The 24,244-nt window shown below is 31.6% G+C and overlaps 1 protein-coding gene across 3 annotated transcripts in view; it reads left to right on the top strand.

Moving 5' to 3' along the window:
• Positions 1-24,244, top strand: part of NBEAL1 (neurobeachin like 1) — a 241,124-nt gene that overhangs the window by 77,414 nt on the left and 139,466 nt on the right. For 2 of the 3 annotated variants that reach the window (XM_073218319.1, XM_073218320.1), the window contains 10 exons: positions 2,106-2,412; positions 3,911-4,017; positions 9,973-10,059; positions 12,552-12,635; positions 14,527-14,625; positions 14,717-15,297; positions 16,191-16,323; positions 16,940-17,059; positions 17,917-18,220; positions 21,205-21,290. In XM_073218319.1, the coding sequence (XP_073074420.1) occupies positions 2,106-2,412; positions 3,911-4,017; positions 9,973-10,059; positions 12,552-12,635; positions 14,527-14,625; positions 14,717-15,297; positions 16,191-16,323; positions 16,940-17,059; positions 17,917-18,220; positions 21,205-21,290 (1,908 nt within the window). The remainder of the gene's footprint in view (positions 1-2,105; positions 2,413-3,910; positions 4,018-9,972; positions 10,060-12,551; positions 12,636-14,526; positions 14,626-14,716; positions 15,298-16,190; positions 16,324-16,939; positions 17,060-17,916; positions 18,221-21,204; positions 21,291-24,244) is intronic. The other variant, XM_073218321.1, reaches the window with a different exon arrangement.

Here is a 24,244-nt window from a genome sequence, read left to right as displayed (position 1 = left end):
TAATATTACTATTAACAATAAAATTACTGCATAAATAACCAGATTTAACAGTTTTGGTATTGTTAAGTTCTTAGTTGTGTTGACTTTCAGCTACCAGTTATTATTTTAGAGTACAGAAGACAGTCAACCCTATTAACTCCACTTAGTAAAATCAAACTCTAGCAGTCTGATTTTCAAAGACGTAATGAATTTAGTCGCTTTTCTATTTACAGTTGCTAAATGCATAAATACAAGGTTTGTATGCATTTTTTTCCAACAAACCCAAGTTTTCTAATACTTAACAAGAAAGAAATTTTACTAATGTTTATTTCTTTATTTGAGCATCTTAAAAGCTGTTTGTGGTAACTGAGTATAACTACTAGTTGAAAACAGGATTATAGTTCAGAAAGAACACTCTACATATTTTCTTTGCCCATAGTTTAGATCAGAAGTTTCTAACACTTTTTGTACCACATACCCCTTTGGCAGTCTGGTAAAGCCTGTTAGAATGTTTTCAAATGCCTAAAATAAAATATACAAGACCACAAAGAAAACTAATTATAATGAAATGCAATTACTAAAGTATTAATAAAACACATTTTTAGCATAGTAATACATGCTTACTTATAAAAAGATACAGCAAGTCTAATAGCTACTGTAATTTCGAAGAAGAGTTGAGTTTGTTTCAAGATATTGCAACAACTGTAGTATATAAAAATGTATGGTAACAAAACCACAGTTATCGATAATGATACTTGTGTTTTCTCGTGGGCTACCTTGCCTTCTCATCTTCAACTCTAGTAGTAAATATAAGTGAATAGTAAATACTAAAATTATAACAGCTTCAATTAGGAGTTAATTTTTTTCCAAAAAAAGAAGTCCAGAGTTAGTCAGGTGGCTTTAGGGTCTTCAGGGACTTAGGTTCCTTCTGAATGTCAATTTGTTATTCTTACTATTATTTCTTGTGCTAAAAGATAGCTTCTGGACTCTGGCCATCCTGTCTGCATTTTGGGTATGAAGATGGAGGGGGAGATAAGAATGAGACAAATGGCATGTGCCAACTGTCTTTAAAAGCTAACACTCGTCTTTTTTATTTCATTTGCCAGACTCCATCAGATAACTGCTAAGAAGGCAAATGTGTCCAGATTTTTAAAAATTGATAAAACTTGCTTCCTTAGCCTCCTGGCAGCAGGGGAAGTTAGGAATTGTAATCTTTATTCCTGCTAGCCATATGTCCAGTAAAACAGGGATTCTGTTAGTAAGGAAGCAGAGGAGAATGGGTGTTGGGTAAGCCATCAGTAATTTCTTCCATAGTAACACTTGTTATTATTAATAACATTTATTATATCCACAATAATAAGTCTTAATGGCCTAACTGTTATTACTTCTAGATTACTTTGCATAATTTTGTTCTGATTCATTATATATCAATTTAAGGCAATATAATTCATTTCCAATCTTAGTGTATCACCTTGAATAACTACCAGTTACCAATGTATCTATGTCATTTGGGATGGATTTGCTGTAACCACAGAAAACCTGAAATAAGCTTAACCAAACTGAGTTTTTTTTTTTGTTTTGTTTTTAATTCTTACAGTTCTGGGCTGATAGAGCAGCTCAATGGTATCATCCAGAACTAAGGTCCTTTGATATTCTTGTTCTGTTCTCTGTAGCCTGCTACTTTAATTCTCAGGCTTGTTTCCTCATGATATAAAGGTGGCTCCAAGCATTGTGTTGCTTTCCAGGAAGGAAAAAGATGAAAAGGCCAAGAGCAAAGAATCCTTCTCTTTTTATTTGTAAAGTGATATCTTCATAGTCTACTGGCCATGGTTCTTTACCAGAACAATATCACATGGCTACCCTGTCTCCAAGGGAGGGTGGTAAGCAAGTTTTCTATGTGGGCAGATTGCTGTCTGAATAAAATCAGAATTCTATTAGTAGTAAGAAAATGAAGACTTAATATGCTTAAGTCACTAGAAGTGTCTGTAACGTATTTGTTTGAATTGTTTTACATGTTGATTTATTAACAGAAAATTGTCGGCAGATTTATTAAATTCTCTGTTTTTGCAAACATATAGAACTTTAGTTAGGTTGGGGTTTCATTTTCATTGTCTCTCATGTTTCAGAGGAATGCCTTGCAAGCAATTTCTCCAGCCACCATGGAAGTTCTTATGAGAGTTTTGGCAGATTGTGATTCCTGGGAGGATGGAAATCCTGAAGAAGTGGGTAGAAAGTTAGAACTTACTTTGAAGTGCCTCACAGAAGTTGTGCATATCCTTCTCACTAGCAGCTCTGACCAGCGTCAAGTGGAAACCAGCGCTCTTCTGGAGAGCTATTTTAAATTGCTAAACTCAGATCATTCAGCTTTATCTAGTCAAAGGAGGTCCAGACAGTGGGAAAGCCGGTTCATAGCTTTGCAGATCAAAATGTTGAGTAAGTATTACATAAACTTTATTATTGTACTCAATTTTCTCTGAGTTTTTTTGCTCTCATATTCCCCATTTTATTTGAAACAAAAGGCCCTTGTATAGAAATTGTTTAATTCAGCTATCATGTGATTGTTTAGATTTTTACTTCAAAATAATTAATACGGAGTTGATTTGTTTTTCTACAATACCTGCTTTAACAGTGACAAAATTGAATCTATATTCTTTTTTGAAAGTGTAATCCACTAAAAGCATCAATGTTAAAAAGAAAATCAGCTATCATTTTGGAATTTTAGGAAAATAAATTTTCAGAAAGTGTCATTTGTAGTTTCTAACCTATGGCGGAGTCACATATGATCAGTTTTGTATGTGCTTCTCTTACATCTTTGTAGACGTCTCTTCAGCATATGTCCTCCTAAATGGCCTCTTGTTTTGTTTCCGCAGAGCCTCTCTGTGTGAGTCTTGTTTCTCTTTCCCTCTCTTCGTGTAGATTGTTCTGTATCATTCTGTGCTTATATATCTCTGTCTCTCTGCAAGATTCTTCACCAATATATGTGATTTCTTATTGTATAAGAAGATGGCCAGTTAGATACAAATACTATTAGATTTTTAAAATCTAATGTAATCTGTTAAGATTGATAGATACAAATATTGCTGAGAATTCCTTCTTATAGAAATAAAATACTTTCACTAGCTGTCCTAGGAAATTCAGGTAAGTAAAAAAATAAAAGTTTTTTATATTCTACCACTCAGACATAACCAACATTAATGGTTTGTTGTATAGCTATAGAGACTTAAAAATTACATGCTCAGGGTGGGGTGTGTGTGGTGTCATGTCCAATTTAAAAATATTGTGCATCAAAATCGTGGTGAAATGATCCATTTCAACAGTGTTTCTTAGGAAGATAAGGTTCATCATACATAGTTTCTATTCTTTTATGTGTTATAACATGTCATGTTTTATAATTATTATGAATTGTAAGTTTATAAGAAAGTTGAAGTCTATATTCAATGGACTTCTTTTTTGTTACAAACTATCATATTACTTATGCTAGATGTCCCTTCAGTAAGAAATAAAAGCAAAGCATCATCACGAAAGGGTTAATTATCTAAGTTGCATTTTCATAATGGCGATATGTTAATTTTATAATGTATAAAGGATACTGTGTTGCTGTAACATAACTAGTGTTGCTTATTGATGGAAAGCTGGGAACCACTGTTGAGCGTTTTAATAGAAGTACAACTAAGTAAATCTCTAGGAAATATATATCACTCTTACATATAAAGGTCAAATATGTTTAATAGTAAAATGTAAAAATGTTTACTTTTCTTATCAAGTAATAAGTACAGATTTTGTTTTCTCCTCCCATTCCCTATATTTCCAAATTAATTTACATCTGTTTGTAAGCTTAAAAATCTAAATTAAAAATATGGCTATAGTAATTGTTTCTATGATCCCAAATTTTCCACTTTACAAATGGACAGTTTTGTTTTTATTTTCCTAGATACCATCACAGCCATGTTAGACTGCACAGATAGGCCTGTTTTGCAGGCCATTTTTCTAAACAGTAATTGCTTTGAACATCTCATACGACTACTACAGAACTGCAAGGTATTTTTCTATTATTATTGTCTTTGATTTTAAGGAGCTGTTACTTCATGTTTTGATTCAAATCTGAGCATATTATTACTAAACTTTTTTCTTTTTTCTTGTGGTAAATTACATATAAATAAAATTGACCATGTTAACCATTTTTAAGTGTATAGTTCAGTGGTATTAAATATATGTACACTGTTGTCTAACCACTACCACCATCCATTCCCCATAACTCTTTCTACCTTGTAAAACTGAAACTCTATACCCATTAAACAGCTCCATATTCTCTCCTTCCTGTAGTCTCTAGCAACCACTATTCTATTTTCTGTCTTTCTGATTTTTAACTAATCTGTACCCTCCTGTGAGTGGAACATGCAGTATTTGTCTTTTGTATTGGCTAATTTCATTTAGCATGTAATATCCTCAAGATTCATCCATGTTGTGTATTACAGAATATTTTTCCTTAATAAGTCCAAATAATATTCCATTGTATGTATATATCACATTTTGTTTATCCATTGATCTGTTGATGGACACTTGTGTTGATTCAACCTTTTGGCTATCATAGATTATACTGCTATGAACATGAATATATAAATATCTCTTTGAGACCCTGCCTTCAGTTATTTTGGGTATATATCCAGAAGGGGAATTGCTGGATCAAATGTTAGTTCTATTTTTAATCTCTTGAAAGCCACCTTTACTGTTTTCCATAGCAGCTGCACCAGTTTACATTTCTACCAACAGTGCACAAGGGTTTTACTTCTCGACATCGCATCAACACTTGTTATTTTCTTCTTTTTGATAATAGCCATCCTAATGGGGTGAAGTGTTATCTCATTATGATTTTGATTTGCCTTTCTATAATGATTAGTTATTTGAGCCTCTTTTCATGTACTTTTTGGCTATTTGTATATCTGCTTTGGAGAAAATCTATTCAAGTCCTTTGTATTTTTTTTAGTTGGGTTGTTTGTGTTTTGTTGTTGAGTTTCAAATTCTTTTTTATTATGCATTGCTCAAACTTGGTGTGAGCATTTAATGCATATAATATTTTGCTGTTGTTTCATTTACAGTTATTTCATTAGTATTTTTCTGTATTATTTTTTTAATATCTACAAAGTTTTGTTTTTAATATCTATAATATTTTTAAATCTATCATAATTTTGATTTTAATATTATATTAAGTGAATGTACTATAACTTAAGTATTTCCTATTGGTAGATACTTAATTTGCTTCCTGTTTTTGCTATTACATAACTCTTTCAAGTTTCATAGACTAGAACTTCTATTTCTAGTAGAATTACTAGATCAAAGGCATAAACTTGTCTTTTAAATTAGTGAACATTATATAAAAACAAGTTACAAATAATTGGGAAATACAGAAAAGTAGAAAAATAGAAATATTATTAAGGTTATTGTAACAAACTACCAACTTTCTTATTATTTCTCTTATTTTTTTCAAACACTTGTAGCAGCTTTATGTGTGAATACATAATAACTATTATCTCTGATTGTTATATTTCCATAAATTTCAAGATGGTATCAATTTTTTTAGACAGCTTCTTGAGAAACCTTTGAAAATAAAACTACTTCAAAGACCTTTTCTTTTTCTATTTGAGTTAGTCCTTTCATGGACTCCCTGCTGAAAAATACTAGGGGTTCATTCTGATTCTATGAGAATATTCCAGAATAAGGATTTTATAATCAGCTCCTTGAATCTTTCTACACTGTTAGGAGGGATATCCCTGAATGCATTTACATCACTATATTGCTTAACTTACATAAAATAGTAAAGAATGTATTGATGAAACAAATAGAAATTAATATGTATGATGTCGATGAACATCCTAAATTGCCACAGGAGAGTCAAGATGATTTACAAATCATTCTTGGGAAAGAAATCCTAGGTAGATAAAGTCAGCATAAGATAAATACAAAACCTTTGTTGTTAAAAAAAAGCACTTACAAAGGCAACTAAAGTGATAAAGACACAATCTCACATGTGTGGAGAACTTGCATGCCACACATTATTGAAGGGTAAATCACTAGGCTAAAATTAGTTACTACTAAAATTTATTAGTATGTGCTTTTCTTCAATATGTGAAACTCAGATATAATAAAAATCTCTGTCATATCATCATTAACAGCATCTTTTTAAAAAAGTATAAAGCTGTTTTGGCATAGCTTTCATGATGGTAAGGCTAGATTTCTTGTAATTTAGATTTGGAAACTTGTTTACAATCATAGTGTTTTAAAATTTAAATATTTGATGCTATTTATCACACTTTGTTTTGAAGCAGGAAATGCTAGAGAAGAAATTTGTTTCAGAGGGGAAAGCCAGGCTTTGGGACCCTGGAGCTCCCCACTGATAGTGATCTTTATTTCTGGAATATTCTAGTCAGAATCACTGTAGATTCATCAGAAGACATTAGAGAATTAAAAAATTAGGGGAAATCTTTGAAATAAACTGCCTAACTCTTTTATTGTATAAATAAAAAAATATGTCCTAAAAGGTTAAATAATTAACCCAAGGTTAACACTAATATAGCTGGAAGTAGGATTTCTTACCCAGGTATTCTGACCCTAAGTTCATTGCTGTATGTGGTTTTGTATTTGTGTTACTCTTAAGTTCACTGTTTAGTCCAAAGAAAAAATGTTTTCTATGCATTAAGTAAAAGAACTGCAGATTTTATTAATAAACATATTTGATGGAGGTAGGTGATAGATTCCTCAATATATAAAAATGTTCGGAATCTTGTGAAACTTAAGTTCCCAAATCTATTATGGGATGCTACTGTTGTATGTGATTGATTTCTGTTTAAATTGTGTTTTGTCAGTAAGGAATGAATAATATATTCTACTTTAAATAGTAATACAGAATGAAGACAATTGTTTTTTAAATCTTCAGAGCCATTGTTAACTAAAGCTTAATGTAGCATAACAATTTATGACTTACATAGAAAACTTTAGGCTTTGCAGTGTCTGTACTTACTTTTTGTATGAGGTTCTCCCAACAGTTGGAGTATGCATTAATTTCATTAAGTGTTTGTGTAAAGCCTTCTGGGTTTGTCAAAATGAGTTTCATCATACTATAAAGTACTTATCTATCATACATTTATCTTTCCTGATAGGTGTGATGAACTGTAAACATTTAAGAGTTATTTCATTTTGCTATACTGCATTTTGGAAGGGTGATATGCTTTGATTAATGTAAAAAAATTTTTTTTAAACTGTCCAAGGATATTTGAATTACTGAGAAGAAAATAACAGCAGATTTCTAGTACCAAAGATAAGGATTCAACCATTACATTGACTTTAGCACTCTGCTTGGAGTTGAAATCATTTTTTTGAAAATATAGGCATTGAAGCATATTGTAAATATGTAAAGTTCCATTTGAGGATTTTAGTCATAGATTCTGGAAAACTCTTAGTAATATTGTGGTCTTGTTCATCTTCTTTATTTATTTTTCTTCTCCATATCTACCTGTTAAAACTAACTACAACAAAATTTTATCATCAAAACAGTCTTAGTAGGAATGAGAATTTATGAAAGGAGTGACTTGATTATATTATGAAAGGAGTAACTGAGGGGTGCTTTGTAGAAGAGTATTGGGAGTTGATAGAATGGTATAGTCAAAAGTCACACCTGCTTAATTCCTACATACTGCGTTTGTGACCTTGAGCAAGTTTCTTTTCATCTTTTTAAAAGAGATTTTTATTTAGATTCCAGAGCAACACATAATCAAAATATATTTTGGAGGAAATAAATATAAAAATATATTTTAATCATTTTGAAAAGTATATAAATATAATATTTAAATTTTAAAATTGTAAAATTCATATGTTTGCATATATATTTTAATGTGAATATATTTTCCTTTCCAAAATTGGAATACTACTGAATATTTTTATGTCCTGCTTTTAAATGTGTTACATCATGAGTCTCCCTATAGACCATTGTATATTTTTCAAAACATTGTTTTTAATGATTGCAAATTTCAACCCAGCAGCTTTCCAGAGTACGGGTTTCAGAAGATCCTTGTAGGTAATCTGCAAAATCTAATCCTAACAACATTTCTCTTCGAGGCTAATTTTCTTCATAAACTTTAACCAAAACATTATCATAACAGTGAATGCAAAAGCATATATGTGGGTTCATCTGTCTTCTATTAAGTCAGACATTTAAAGAGATTTGCAAAAATGCAAAAGCAGTGCCATCCTCACTAAGGTATATTTGGAAAATATAGTTATTTTTCATGAAAATATATTATTTATGTCAGCATGTAATGGGTCTATTGCTATTTTTTGAATAAATAAACAAGTATTTTAAAATGTCTTAAATTTTATTTTCTGATATGGTAAATATTGGTAGATGTGATCCATATAAACAAAAGTTCCTTGGGGTTCTCAATTTTTAAGAGTGTTAAGGGCCCATGAGACTATAAAGTCTGAGAACTTCTGTTTCAGTCTATCAGTGAACTATAGTTTATTTATTTTACTATTGTTGGATATTTGGGGATTTCTTATTTTTTGCTATTGAAAATAAAGCTGAAGTGAGCATCTCTGTTCTGAAACTTTGGTATGAGTTTCTGACTATTTCATAGGGTAGATTTCTAGAACTACAGTTACTGATATAAAGACTAAGAACTGTTTTTAAGATTCTTGATATGGATTGTTTTCTGGGAAGACTTTACTCACTTTTGCTTTCATCACTTTTGAGCATTCCTGTGTCCTAGTACTATGTTTAAAATATTTGCTGATAATAATATCAACTTTCATTTATTAAGCCCTTGTTATGTACCAGATACTATGCTAATAACCAAGCATGAATTATCTCATTTACTCTGCACACGTATTTAATGAGATATTATTTTCATTTTTGAGAAAACACGCTCAAGGGAAGTTAAGTAGTTTTCCCTAAAACCAGACAGCTAATAAGTAGTGAAATCAAGGTTCAAATCCAGGCTTCTGATTCCCAAGCCTATATTGTATGCACTAATCTATTTTTTAAGTTCAGCTTTCTTTGTGTATATTCTTTTATACCATATCATATCATATCATATCATATCATATCATATCATATCATATCATATCATATCATATCATAACTTTATCCACTTTATTTTATATTATGTTATTTCAGCATATGCTTAGGCTGCTGTTTTCTCATTTCTGAAATGATAGGAAATACTAAGGATTTCCTTGTTAGGATGCCTTTGATAAATTCCTTTATAAATCTTTCATTCCCTTTTCACTCTCATTTGAATAATCTTTCTTTTTGTCCAAACTGTGACTGAGATCTTTTGGGATGCTGTTTTATATACTTAAACAAAAATACTTACTTCTTTTCTTTCTTTCAGAAGAGGGCAGTCACCATGTATGTCAGAGATAATCCTAATTCCCCTTTCTAGTATATGAATTAATATAAACAGCCAATTCTCAGTCATTTTGAGAACACTATTACAGAATGTTTAACAAAATGTGTGGTTAGATAAATTTGGGAAATGCTGCACACTGACCTCCTTTGTCAAAGCACACATTAACGTATTTGAGACTCTGAAAAATATTTCCAGAAAGAAACCTTATTAAAGTCAGTTTAAATAGCACTTAAGAAACACTTGGCTTCAGAACCCTTACTGTCTATTTACTACAGTATTTTTAGCTTGTCTCAGTAGCACATTTCCCTCTTTTCTGTGAGGCATTTTCTGCTGATTCTTTAAGAATTTAAAATATTAACTAATTTAATTATTACTGTTGTTTCTTATTTTAGTAACTGTGAGTTCCAAGAGAGAAATAACTAATGTTAGTTTGTAATCCAAAAGTGAGTAGTTGATTGTCCATTTAAAAGCAGTATATACAAATGGATTCTTGGATTTATTTTCAAGAGACATGGAAATCCATTGAAGCTTCATTTCTATTTATAGGTAACAGTTTAATGTTCTTCATTATTCTTATCTCTGTTTTTAACAGCTATTTTTAAATGCTAACAATAAGGTGGCAGACAAGAATGAGAAAGACCTTGCCAACAAATTACTGACAGAAATGAATGAGGACCAGGTATCTGCAAAGTCTGCATCTTGCTTCAGCTGAAGTCCAAAATCAGTCAATGGGAGCAACTATTCCTGTACTTTTCTTATGTCTTAAAATACACAAACATTATCTAATTTCAATCTTCATTAATTACTTTTGACATTAAGTTAAAATAAAAATTGCTTTCATCCAAAAGATAAATCAGTTGAAATCTTGGTGGTTGATGTAATCCATCAAGAGTATCCCACCCACGTGTTTTTCTTGACAGTTTGAGGAGATATAAAGTACAGGAATGGGATCCCAACATTAGTGCTGTCCACCTGGTGGTGACTTCATATTTTGGGGGCTTCTTTTTCTAAGCATTGTGGTGTACTGGGACTTTAGGGCTTTGTTTGTGAATATGTATGGTCAGTTTTAATTCTTGATTCTTTGCTTCTTGTTGACAAATAATGATTATAATTCAATGGACAACCTGAATCTTGGAGGAAGGGAAGAAGATGCTGAACTCTTTGAGTTTAATTTAGCATAAAACTTAACATTTTTCTTTTCTAAAAATTCATCTCTATATGGTTACAAGGCAGAAATATGCAACCTATGTTGCTTTTCACAATACATTACATTATAGGCAAAAACTACTTACAAAAATTGCATTTTTTTCCCTAAAATATTTGGAAGCGTACATGATATCTTTTATTAACATTATCTTAATGTCCAGGATTATAAACAGAGCTGTGGTTAAAAAGAGACATGATAATCTATTATTTTCTATTCTGTATGTGAAATATGAATTACAGAATACCATCTTATATTTCTCAATAAGTGTTAGTCCCTCTTAAAGCCATCTTATACAGACTAATACTACTTAAAATAGCATTCTTAGAGGTTTGTTAATATTCCTAATTGTAGGATGCTTAGTCCTCTTTGTTAAAGCCTAGGATAGCTCTTTGAAATTCTATATGTAAAACTTATAGTGCATATTATATGTTTCTTTACATATGTAATACATATATTTTATGTAATAATAAACAACAAAAATTAAGATACCAGTTTAAACAGAGAAGACAAGTAGTGATTCTATAGCATCTTACTATGCTGATGGACAGTGACTGTAATGGGGTATGTGGTGGGGACTTGATAATAGGGGGAGTCTAGTAACCATAATGTTGTTCATGTAATTGTACATTAATGATAGCAAAAAGAAAAAAAAAGATAACAGTTTAAATAACTTGCCTGAAAGTGATAGAGCTTAGTTTAAAACAGGAAAGATCTAATCTGTTCCCTTTTACTCAAAATCTAATGGGAGGGAAAGAGGAAAATGCTATTTCTGGAGTGACTAAGTCATAATGTAGTTGACCCTTGAAGAACATGAGTTTGAACTGTGTGGGTCCACTTACATGTAGATTCTTTTCCAATAAATACATTGGAAAAATTTTTGGAGATTTATGACAATTAAAAAAATATTTCCTTTTCTCCAGCTTATTTTATTGTAGAAATATAATACATATACATAATACCTGTTAATTGACTGTTTTTGCTATCAGTAAGGCTTCCAGTCAACTGTAGGCTCTTAGTAGTAACTACTAAGTTTGGGGGGAGTTAAAAATTATACAGGGGTTTTTGAATGTGCAGGGGTCAGCACTCCCAACTCCCTGATTGTTCAAGGTAATATATACCTGAAAACAGATTTCCAGGACTGTTAGTTTTCACAACTTTCTAGTCTTGCTTTAATGGTTGACTAAGCCTGATGATACAACAGTCATGTTCAGTTTTTTAATATTGTTGATGTTACAATTTGTTTTTGTATTTTTGCTATAATATACACTGCCCTGAAGTTTGACATATGTCTTCTTTATGATGAAGCTTTAAACAGAAATAGACAAATGGAGATGATTCTTATTTTTTTGCTACAACTTTTAGCATTAAGAATTGCCCCTCAAAAACATGACAATGCTGAACACATAAATATTTCATTTTCTGTTTCTGCCTCAAATTCTGCATTTTATGTAAAAGTAAATAAAACTTATTGTTTGCAAGTGTGATTGGTATATATACTTATGTATATACATACTGTTTCAATTATAATACAGGCATGTGGAGACTAAGTAGACAAGATATTTTAGACATTTTATTATACATGCTAAGATGTTTAAATCTAGGAAGTTCAAGTGTATGTTTAAAGGAAAATTAAATAGGATTTCCAATGATAGACCTCCCTCCCTTCCTCTGGAGATTGTCCATTATTGTTAAAAAGCATGTTTTAACCTTGGTGGGGTTTTTTTCCCTAAAATGTTTTAATGTGATGAGTGAATGTAGCCTTATCCTTCTTGACACGTGGCTTATTTTCTGTCAAGTAGGTAGCTTTTCTTGCAGGTTATGTTTCAGAAATCCATTTCATTGGAAGAGGAATGCATTGCATGTTAAGTAATTATTTTTTCAGGTTTTCAGAACAAAGGTTTCCTAACTGAATACAAATCTTGAACACATTTGTTAATTTCTTGTTGTTTTTTCCCCTCTGATAGATGTTGCAGGGACAATTGGATTGTTTGGCTGTTTCAACCATTCAGGCTTTGACAGCAGTAATGAACAAATCTCCAGCTGCTAAGGTGAAACATATATCCCTAAGCTCGAAAATGTTATTTAATATATATCAGTTTTCACTATATATTCCCAAAGTATGTTTGAAAGTGTGTAACACATATGGTTTTATGCCTGATATGGAGTAGTTCACAAAATATCTCCTGAGTATAGGAATCATTTTGCTGATAATTTTAAAGACAAATACCTATGGGCACTGCTTTTGAATTACATAAGACATTGATGACTGAACAGCAAGCTAATAGAGATTTACAGTGTAGCTCAATGAATGGGAAGACAGTACTGGTGTTGAAATGTTGAAGTGATTGTTTTAAGTGATTCTGTGGTTACTGTGTTTAAAGCATTAAATTTATATCATAGTTCTTCTTATTTAATAAAATAATTACTCTTTCACTTTTCGGTCAGTTTACTACAGCTTAGAATATAAACATTTTCTATGTGAATAGTCCTATCAGTTTAGGACTTGTTTTCCCAGATGGCCATGGAAATTTTGCTTCTTTATTTGTAGTCACTAACCTTCAGAATTTTGTTTCCCTTCTCATTCACTGCCTCTGACTGTCCTGCTGTCCTCTTATGCTGATTTTGTGCTGGTAGTTTCTTCACTGAGTAGTTTTAAGGATTAGTGAGATCATTTGAGTAAAGGGAAAAAGCAAGCATAGTGCCAGGCACATGGTACGTGCTTAATAAATGTTTGTCTCTCTTATTATTTTACCATTTTACCTTCTTATCCACTGCCTCTAATGTATTTCATGCCTTATCATTCTAGTACCAGAAATGAATGAATAAATTCTTGTTTCCTAAGCCATGCCTTCATTGGTTTTTGTTAGGAGACACTAAGTTTTGCCCTGTAAATGTTGCTGTATATAACTTATGGTTAGATTCCTACTGAATAGGTTTTCACAACTTTTACAGGTTGGTTTGGGAATCTAATATGCATTTATAATAGTTTATGTAAGGAAAAAAATCATTTTAAGTTCTGAGTAATTGATTTATGAGTGTAATAGCTGCTTGTTCTCACTCCATTATGAAATTCTAACATGAAATGATGTTCAAGTCTTTTTGAAATAATTTTTTTTAACTATGTAATGCCTTGCATGGCTTAAAATTCAAAAGGTTATTTTTAAAATGCCCTCTGAAAAAAGATTTTCTTTCTACTCTTGGCCCACAGGCAACTAGTTCCTTTCTCAGAAATAACCAGTCTTACTCATTTTGTTTAAATCTTTTGATTCAAAAATGATAATATAAATTTTCTCCTAATTTACTGGACCAATTTAGTATTGCTAGGTTTTTTGGCTGTCTTTGTATTTTACTTGATGGCTTTGTGTTCCTACAAGTTCAAATATACATGGGACTTAGACCTTACCAAAGTGAACTCAATGTTTCAGATAATTCAGGCCATTTAGATAGAAATTGCAGAGTGAAAACTGTATCCACTTTTTTTTTCTGGTCACTACTCAAAATTACCAGGACTCTTTAATCTAGATCTTTGAAGCTGCTTTCTGACTCCTGTTACCCCTAAAGTCTCCACATTTTTTTCTCCATTTTTGTTTTGACTTCATGTAATACTATACTAATTATGAATCAAGTGAAGAAAATAAAGGCAGTGACTTGTGCCCTAATCTATAAGTAATATAATAATTTTATAATATATAATTATTGCTGATTTCATTTATTTTGGTAGATTCTTGTCACATTGTATATCAGAAGATATATGGAATCTATTTTAAGATGAAGATATGATTTAACAAAAGACAAGTATTGAATTCATACCCTTTTAAATATTGAGTTGATTAACCTAAATGGGTATTATTTTAAATAATACAAGTATACATTTTAAATATTCCAGCAAATTCAGTCTTTGAAAAATGTGCTTTGATTCTTTTATTACCCCTTCTCTAGGAAGTATTTAAAGAAAGAATTGGTTATACCCATATGTTTGAAGTATTAAAATCCCTGGGTCAGCCACCACTGGAACTACTTAAAGAACTTATGAATATGGTGAGTTTTGCAGCTTTATTAAATGAAGTTCCATTATCTCCATATCAAAGATGGCTACTAACCTTTTTTTGTCTTTTGTATTACTTTACAGGCTATAGAGGGTGACCACACTTCAGTTGGGATTTTGGGGATTAGTAATGTCCAGCCTCTCTTGCTTCTTATCCAGTGGCTTCCAGAGCTAGAATCCCATGAGCTGCAAATCTTCATTTCTGATTGGCTGAAAAGAATTTGTTGTATTAATAGGCAAAGTCGAACTACTTGTGTCAATGCAAATATGGGAATTCGAATCATTGAAACCCTTGATTTCCATTCTTACCTTCATCGAACTTGTGCTGAGAACTTGATTGCACTTCATGGATCCTTGGGGAGTCAGTCAGTGAGCTCAGAAGAAATCCGTCGACTACTAAGATTGCTGAGAGTGGATGAATCTGAGTATATTCACCCTTACACCACTCCTGTGACTCGAGCAATCCTGACAATGGCCCGAAAGCAAAGTTTAGAGAGCGCACTTCAGTATTTTAATTTGTCACATAGTATGACAGGAATTTCTGTGCCTTCCATACAGAAATGGCCAGGGTCTGCGTTTTCTTTCAGTGCTTGGTTTTGCTTAGATCAGGGTCAGTTGACTCTTGGCAACGCTAACAAAGGAGGAAAAAGAAAACAATTGTACAGGTACTGGTACAAGTTATGGAATATAAGTGAATACTGTCAGAACAATATATGCTGTGATTCTTAAACAGGAAAAACCTTTTCTGATCATCTGATTTTTATTTAAAAATTTTTTTTCAGAACAAAGCATATTGTTATCTTTTATCAAACAAAATATTTGCTCTTTTTTTCTGAGGGGATTTATTTTTTTTATCGGAGTTGACATACATTATATTGGTTTCAAGTATACAACACAGTGATTCAGAAATTACACACATTATTAAATCCTCACCCCAAGCATCTACTTCTTAAATGTACAATATCTGAAGCTTCTTCATCATTGTGTACACAGTTTAGTTGTAAGTGCTTTATTGCTTTCATAATATTAATTACATATCTCACATGTTTTGCTCATAAGTTCTGAGGCAAGTTTGGAAACAAAGTTTCTTCTTAAAAGTGTAAAAGTGGAGAAAAAGGGAATAATAAAATTGAAAATGAATGGTGAGTGACCTCTGTGTTCCACTGAAGGTGCTATATATGAAGTATCAGAAAACCTATGTGTATGTACATCCAAACTTAGTTACTTAAGTAACTAATAATTTTTAATACACCTGGTGATTTTTAGAACTTTATTCATATTTTCTGAATCTTATTTGAAAGAACTTTGAAGATTTGAAAGTTTAAAATTTTACTGTTGTTTGCTATTAGAATTACACTTCTGTAGTTACCTTTTATAATTAACTAAACTCTTACACCCAAAAATGACTTAAAAATTATCTTTGAAGCAAGATTAGAATGTAAGCCATTAGATAGCATTGTTGATAAAGATACTCCTGATGACATGGTTTTGTGTGTTTCAGTGATGGTAAAACTGGACACCTGACCTCAAAAGTTATGATAATACATATTTTTGTTAGCTTTTTTACAGGAAGTGGCATGGGTTTTGAAGCTTTTATTACCCATTCAGGCATATTGGTTGTGGCAGTGTGCACAAAACGAGAATATGCTACAGTTATGCTTCCTGACTACAGTTTCTGTGATTCCCTCTGGGTAAGGCTTTAGGGTATTACATTTAACTACTTAATTCTTTTCTTTAAAAACATATATTCGGTGCATGTATATCAGGAGTTGTCATCTGCTTTTTCAGGTTCTTTAATTTTCACTTTAAAATTGTATTCATATTGAAGTTAATCTATAAGGAGATTAATGCTGTTTATCATTGTCATTTTAAATTCAGTTAATAATCATTGTTTTTCTAAAAAATTCAAATGAAATATCTCATTTTCTAGAATCAATTTCATTTTGAAATTCAATTTAAAATAAGAACATAAATTAAGAATAGTGAATTTCTGTTACTTTTCTTAAAATATAAAATGCTTCTTATTAGAAATATTGATTCTGAAAATACTCATAGACTTGGGAAATGCAGAAAATGTGCTGTTGCAGTTGTGTATAAGTTTTCTAGAATAGATATAAGTGCTGTTATAATACTTCTGAAAAAAATTGTTATTCACTTTAAGAACATCATTTTAACCAGCATTTAATTAACTTTAATCTTAATGTTCTGTTCACACAAACTAGTTATAGAATAATATTCTGCAAATATTTGTCATTCCAGAGACTTAATGTAATTTTAGTCTTTTAAATGCATGTTTTATTTTAACAGCACAATATAACTATTGTCCACATGCCTGGAAAAAGGCCCTTTGGTCAGAGCTTTGTCTATATCTACGACAATGGACAGCAGAAGGTGTCTGCCCCTCTCAGATTTCCTGCCATGAATGAAGTAAGCACATCTAACTGACTCTTTGTGGGACCAATTGATTAATATCTCATTAAATTTTTCAGTTTAATGTAGAACATTCTGTTTATTCTAGATATGTGCCCATAAATTTTAAAGTGTTTTCTATATACTAGGAAATGGTAAGTTAATATTTAAGTCTGTTAGCCTATCATTAGATGAAGTCAGACAACATGTAATAAAAAACAACTCAAGGAAGAAACATGTAATTAATGTCTAGAGAAAAGACATGTAGCAGAAAGCCAAAGAAATTGAATAGAACAAAGCAAAGGAGCATTTAATAAAGCCCACCAAGTACTTAGAGACTATTGTGATGGGCTCTTTTCCATCTCCATTGAGTTTGAAACAATAATGAAGTAACTGTAAACCTTTACATCGTAGTCAGGTGTAAGGTAAGATTTATTTACTGAGGTGACTCTTAACGAACATTAGTGTAAAAGTTCTTTGAGAATTTTTGGTAAATTTGAAAGAGCCTTTTCTGAAGATAGTGGAATAGATTAATTCCTAAGTCCTTCTGGGACTGTCCTAGTCCTTCTTGACCTTACATATTTTAAGGGAGAAAAATAGTTTTCTCTCTTTTAAAATATAGTAAAGTTATTACATTAAAAAAAATTCAAACTCAATAAAAAGTCAAGATTTACAGAGAGATATAATGTGAGTTGTAAAAGTAATGCATCCAAACCCCATAGGCTAACAGGAACATCTGTAATGATTTCTTATATACACACACACATCCACACATTATGATCCATTCTCAATTGTATGTACTGTTTTATTGTAAATATGAAGATAGAGAAGTAATTAAAATCATGTAATTTATTTTGTTTGTATCTTATTTTTAGCCTTTTATCTCCTGCTGCATTGGTTCAGCTGGGCAAAGAACCACCACTCCTCCACCATCACAAATCCCAGATCCACCTTTTTCTTCTCCCATTACCCCTCATCGGACATCGTTTGGTGGAATTCTGTCATCAGTCTCCTGGGGAGGAGCAACTGAAAAATCAAAACTGATTACCAAATTGATATCAGCTGGAACCCAAGACAGTGAATGGGGATGTCCCACATCTCTGGAGGGTCAGCTAGGGTCTGTTACCATATTCTATGAAGCACTACAGCCTCTTCAGGTGAAGGGATTATATTTAGTAGGTGAGTATGTATGGTCATATTGTTTACTTATATAGTTTTTCATTTGCCTGAATATATTCTGAAGAGTATGTTCATATTTGTAATTGAAGCTGAAAGGGATGAAAAAGCCACCATGTCCCATACTTTTTTCCCATTCAGCTTTATTGGGGTACTGACATACAACATACAGCAGTTTAAGGTGTAAGTTGTTACATGTATATGTTGCAAAATGATTACCACAATAAGCATCGTTAGCTCTTCCATCTCCTCACATAAAAACAATTTTTTTGTGTGTTGTGATAACATTTAAGATCTTTTCTATTAACAGTTTCCTAGTATATGATATAGTATGGTTAATTGTAGTACACCATGCTGTTTTGGTAGGCATAAATAAAGCAAACCTTTGGGAAATATTTCAAGTATCATCCATAATACTGTCAGTATTAGTGTGTTAGAACTGCCATAACAAAATAACAAAGACTGGGTGGCTTAAACACTATTTATTTTCTTATAATTCTAGAAGCTTGAATTCCAAGATCAGATTTCCACTAGGGTCAGTTTCTGGTGAGGATTTTCTCCCTGGCTTATAGATGGCTATCTTCTCCCTGTGTCCTCAGATGGCATCTCTCCTCTAGTTGTGTGCAAAGAGAGGTATCTCTGGTGTCTCTTCTTTTACAGGTGATCCTACTAGCATCATGTAACCTTAATTTTAATTCTCTCCTTTAAGGCCCTGTCTCCAAATACAGTCACATTGTGAGTTACAGCTTCAATATCTGAATTTTTTTTTTTGAGATGGGGACATAATTCATTCCATAATACTGCCAGTACTTTTGAGAGATTTTTAAAAAATTGATGAAACAAAATATAAGCCTGTGTTCATAAGAAATCACATGACTCATTCCAAAATCATGAGAGTCTTGTTTTAAATTTTATCATTTTGATAGTTTATATTAATAGATCTGAAGAATTCAGAAAAGTAGTAGAGTTAGGAGACCTTGGGTAAGATTACAACCGTTTTTGTTTTGGCGTTTTCTTTTTCTTTTGGCTATGATTTTAAAGATATACTCTAATTGTTACTGGATCATAACTGTTTCCAAAATTGTATCTAAATTCTAGTGAGATGTTCAGGAGTTAAGCCTTTAAGTAGTTGTGTATATTAATTCTTCAGAAAACTATTTGTCACATATGTCTTTTTTAGATTATAGTTGATTCTTGAACAACACAGATTTGAACTGCATGGGTCCACTTATATGTGGATTTTTTCCAGTAAATATATTGGAAATGTTTTTGGAGATTTGCAGTAGTTTGGAAAAACATGTTATTTCGTTTTTTTTTTCCTTTATTGAAGTATGCACTTGACGTATACCCTATTGAAGTATACACTTGCCAACCACTTGTTATTTCTTGTCTTTTGGATCGTAGCCATTGTGACTGGCATGAGGTGGTAACTCATTGTGGATTTGATTTGCATTTCCCTTGTGATTAGTGATGTTGAGCATCTTTCATGGGCCTATTAGCCATCTGTATGTCTTCTTTGGAAAAATGTCTATTCAGGTCCTCCGCCCGTTTTTTAATCAGGTTACTTGTTGGTGTTGAGTTGTATGAATTCTCTATATATTTTGGATATTATCCCTTTGTCAAATATATCTTTGCAATTTTTCTCTCCCCTAGAGTTGGTTGGTTTTTTTGTTTTGTTGATGGTTTCCTTTGCTGGGCAGCAGCCTTTTGGGTTGATGTAGTCCCACTTGTTTATTTTTGCTTTTGTTTCCCTGAAAAAACATTTTCTTTTCTCTGGCTTACTTTATTGTAAGGATTTAGGACATACTACATATACAAAATTTGTGTTAATTGACTGTTTATGTTATCAGTAAGGCTTCCAGTCAACAATAGGCTATTAGTAGTTAAGTTTTGGGGGAGTTAAAAGTTACACAGATTTTTGACTGTGGGAGGGAGAGGATTGGTCAATGACCCTAATGCTTGCATTGCTAAAGGATCAACTGTACATGAGTGTTTTGAGATAAATGGCAATGTCCAAAGTTTCAAAGTTTATTTAAGAACCTTACACTTTCAAACTCACCAAAAGTATTTGAAGATGATCTATAATCTCAATAAATTCCAATTTAATAAGTCATATAGTATAGACATTTACTTTGGATTTTGTTCTTATAATTCTTCCTACTATAATTTATTATAAATAATATTTGTTATATAGTCTTCATAACGATCTTTTTAATGGCCACATAATATTTCATTGTATTCATACTACATTATTTACTTAGGTTGTTTATAATTTTTAATATTGGTATAAAATTCAAATATTAAATATGAGCTGTTATACTTAGTTTTTATTTCTTATTTTGGTGGCTTTACTTATAATAAGTTCCCAAGATAAATATTCACAGGGTGTGAATACTTTGTGACTCTCCGTATATGTTGCCTAATTAGTTTCCAGAAGGGATACACCAATTCATAGTACCTACAGGTAATACCTAAGTACACAAGTTTTGTCACAGATTCATTCAGGTGGAATGGTCAGTATTGTTTTCTCCATTTTTTTAAATGTAAAATGAAACTTTTGATTCATTTCTTTGATTTTTTTTTTCTTTTAGGAAAGTCAAGAATTTTTTTCCTAATTATTTACTATTCTGCTTCTGTGAAATCTGTTCACATTATTGATAGATTATTTTGCTATTTTATCTTAAATTTGAATTGGTTTACATTAAATAAATTAATAGACAAACTTTGTTATATTTAATGTTAGCTTTTTAATACTATGCAAAATTTCCTTTTTATAGTGGAAATTGAACCACACCCCAACTTTTCTAGGTTTTGGATAAATTGGAGGTGATATAAAAATAAAATACCTTTTCGCTAATATGTTTTAACTGTGTTATTTGCGTAGCTTGAAACAGCTTAATTTTAAGTTTTGCTCTGATTACACAGAACCAAGGAGGCCATATGTATTCAATGATATGTGTGTATATGTGTGTATAAATAATTTTCAGGTCCAAACTGTTTAAGCCCTTGGAAGTTTCAAGAGTCTGACATGGCTGACCTGCCTGGTAACGTCCTTCTTCACTACACTGCAAAGGTTAGAGTAAATGCATGGATTGTGCATCTAGTTGTTAACTATGCTCTGGACTAAGATTTTTTTTTTATTCTTTTCATCATTTCAGTAGGTATTGAGGAAGAGCTTGAATTGCCATTTTAAAATATATTAATTTTTCGAAGGAATATGATGCAGTAAAAATTAAGGTGCACCTCTCAGCTAGGATTCAGATGTTATCATTATGCCATACCAATAGTTTGAATGGGAATAATTTTAGTGAGAGTTTGTACTAATGAATATTCTCCAGTAAATGAATCATTTTATATTTGTATTATTCTACTTTATTGAGAGAAGATGTGAAACAGAATTATGCTCAACATTTTCTCATTTTTGAAAATGTGATGCTAGCAAGAAAACAAAAAATTGAAATGTTTTTTTTTCTGTTTTGAGAAAAAAGAAACTATCTTACAAGTATAGCCTGTCTAGCCCTTTTTTCTTCAAGGGCCTATCTAGTGAAAGCAATTGAAGTCAGCAAGAGCTGAAGGAAAGATCAAAGGAGAACTGGGAGGAATAAAAGGGAGTTGTGGCATAAACAACAGTATCAGTTACCTTCAGTATACTCAATTTTACATTGACCCAGAAAATACATTTATTGTGTGAGATTATACACTACAGAATTTTCTTTCTGGTTTACCCAGCTAATAAATGGTCATAATTTATTACTTTGAATACTTTGTGTCCTATTATTTGTATTTTTCCCTAACTTTTTATTTTGATTAATTTCAAACTAGGGGGAAGTTATAAGAATGGTAAAAGGAAATACTGTATATTCTGCACCTAAATTCACCAGTTATTAACATTTTGCCACATTTGTGAACTTTTCTCAAATCATTTGTGAAATATGTTGACATAGTTATCAAGATACTTTACCCCTAAATATTTCTACATAATCTTAACCTATGTAAGAAAATTATCTATAGTTATTATATAACCCACATTCAGATTTTCCCAGTTTTCCCAAAAATATTTCCTTTGAGCCTTGTAAAAATTCAATCGTGAACCTATTTGAAGTTCATGCATAGCATTTGTTATATATAATGTCTCTTGAGTCTCTTATTTTTTGTTTCTTTGCTTTTTGTATTACTAACTTTTACCGAAGATATATGTTTGTTCACTATACTAGATTTTCTGTCATTTCTTTGCAGGGACTTTATCTTATACTTATTCATTTCAGTTATCTAGTATAGGTAGATAGGAAATAATTGAACTTAATCTCACTGATATATTCGGTGGCATGCTCTAGACATGGTAGCTATCTGGGTCTTTTGTCATTAAGGTCATATTTTCTTTTCAAAGTAACTGAGTTTGATAACATTAAGGTTGAATTTTTACTATTGAAAGTAAAAATTCTGTAATATTAAAAAAATAGCTATTAATGTTTTCCCTCAAGAAACCCAGTATGACAAATATACACAATAAAACAGTTTATTGGAGGAATATTTCTTAAAACTTGTGATATATCACGATATCAGGATTCTGTGGTCAAATAAGTTTGGGCGAATGTTGTATTCTCTATATCGCTCTTGGAGATGGATGATACACTTGAAAAATCTTGTTATTAAAACTAGTTTACTTTTTTTATCCTATTTTTTCACCAGTTATTTGGGCATAGAACACAGTATGTTATTTATCTCTTATTGACAAATGCTAGTTTAGAAAAAGCTGCTCTAGAGGCTTTTTTGACAGACAGCAGTTTCTCATTTTTGTACTCATTTGTAGGAGGTGTCTACCCATTTGTTTACAGATCTTTTAGTGTCTTCTTTGTGCTAAAAATTGGCCTGAACCTTTAGGATACAGAGCTGAATAAATTACTTTCTATGGCTTTAAGAAACATACAATCTAAAGTAAAGTAAATATCTAAAAAAGTAAGTGTAATATAATTTTATGAGCACTTTTTTTTTAGCTACCAATTAGTGGGTGTTTGCAGTATACTAAGCACTGTGCTAAAGCTTTACATTTTTTATTTCATTTAATTTTCACAAATAGTGAAATAAGACTATTTCACAAATAGTCTTAAGGAGTATATGGTATTATCTATATCTTTTAAGCTCTAATTTTCTGAGGCTGAGTAAGGATAAATAACTTGCCTAACATCATAATTCTAGTGAATGGTAATGCTGGAGTTAGGACCCAGTCTGTTTAAAGCGTATCCTTAAACACTATATAAATATTTCTGTGTTGAAATTATGTTCAAAATACAGTGAGGGTACAAAGGAGAGTGGCTGGTTCTTCTAGGAGGCTAGAAGATTATAGAAAATATGGTTTTATTTGCATTTTAAAATACAAAGTTGAGGAGGGATGTGCCAGGTACAGCAAAAAGCACTTAGAAAGACATTGACTATAAAATCAGGTTCTATATGTATTTGAGTACAGGGCATTAAGCAAGCAGGAAGAGGAGATGGCAGGAAATGAGATTGGAGTGCAAGTGGAGTCTAGATCATAGCAAACTTCCCATGCAAGGCTAAATAGTAGGCAATGGATAGGATTTTAAGCAGAAGAGGAGTATGATCAGGTTTGCATTTTAGAAAAAGGTTTCAAGCTGCAGTGTGAAAATTGGGTTGGAGGGATACGAGACTGGAGGGCGTCATACCATTACGAGATTTATTGTATGAGGAGCGCTCATAGATACACAATACCCAAATCAAGGTAGTAACAAGAGAGCCATTTCTATCTCTGAGACTGATGTAATTGAGTTAAATCTAAACTCAGTTTACATTTGTTTTATTAAAGCAGTTTTTCTCAGTTGCCCTAAGAGGACAGAAACAGCTACATCATCTGTGCTAAAATATGTAGATTTCCTTATTTTCTTTCAGAATGGGGATAAGATTCAAGGATGCATCATTACCTGTAAATTCACAGATTGAACGTAAAGTTACATGCTTTGTGATCCTTTATGGAAAGTTCAGATAACTTCAACAATTTCTAGAAATGCAGAC

The sequence above is a fragment of the Manis javanica genome, chromosome 12, assembly GCF_040802235.1.
Source record: "Manis javanica isolate MJ-LG chromosome 12, MJ_LKY, whole genome shotgun sequence".
Lineage (NCBI taxonomy): Eukaryota > Metazoa > Chordata > Mammalia > Pholidota > Manidae > Manis > Manis javanica.
This window is presented reverse-complemented; position numbering and strand designations above follow the sequence as displayed.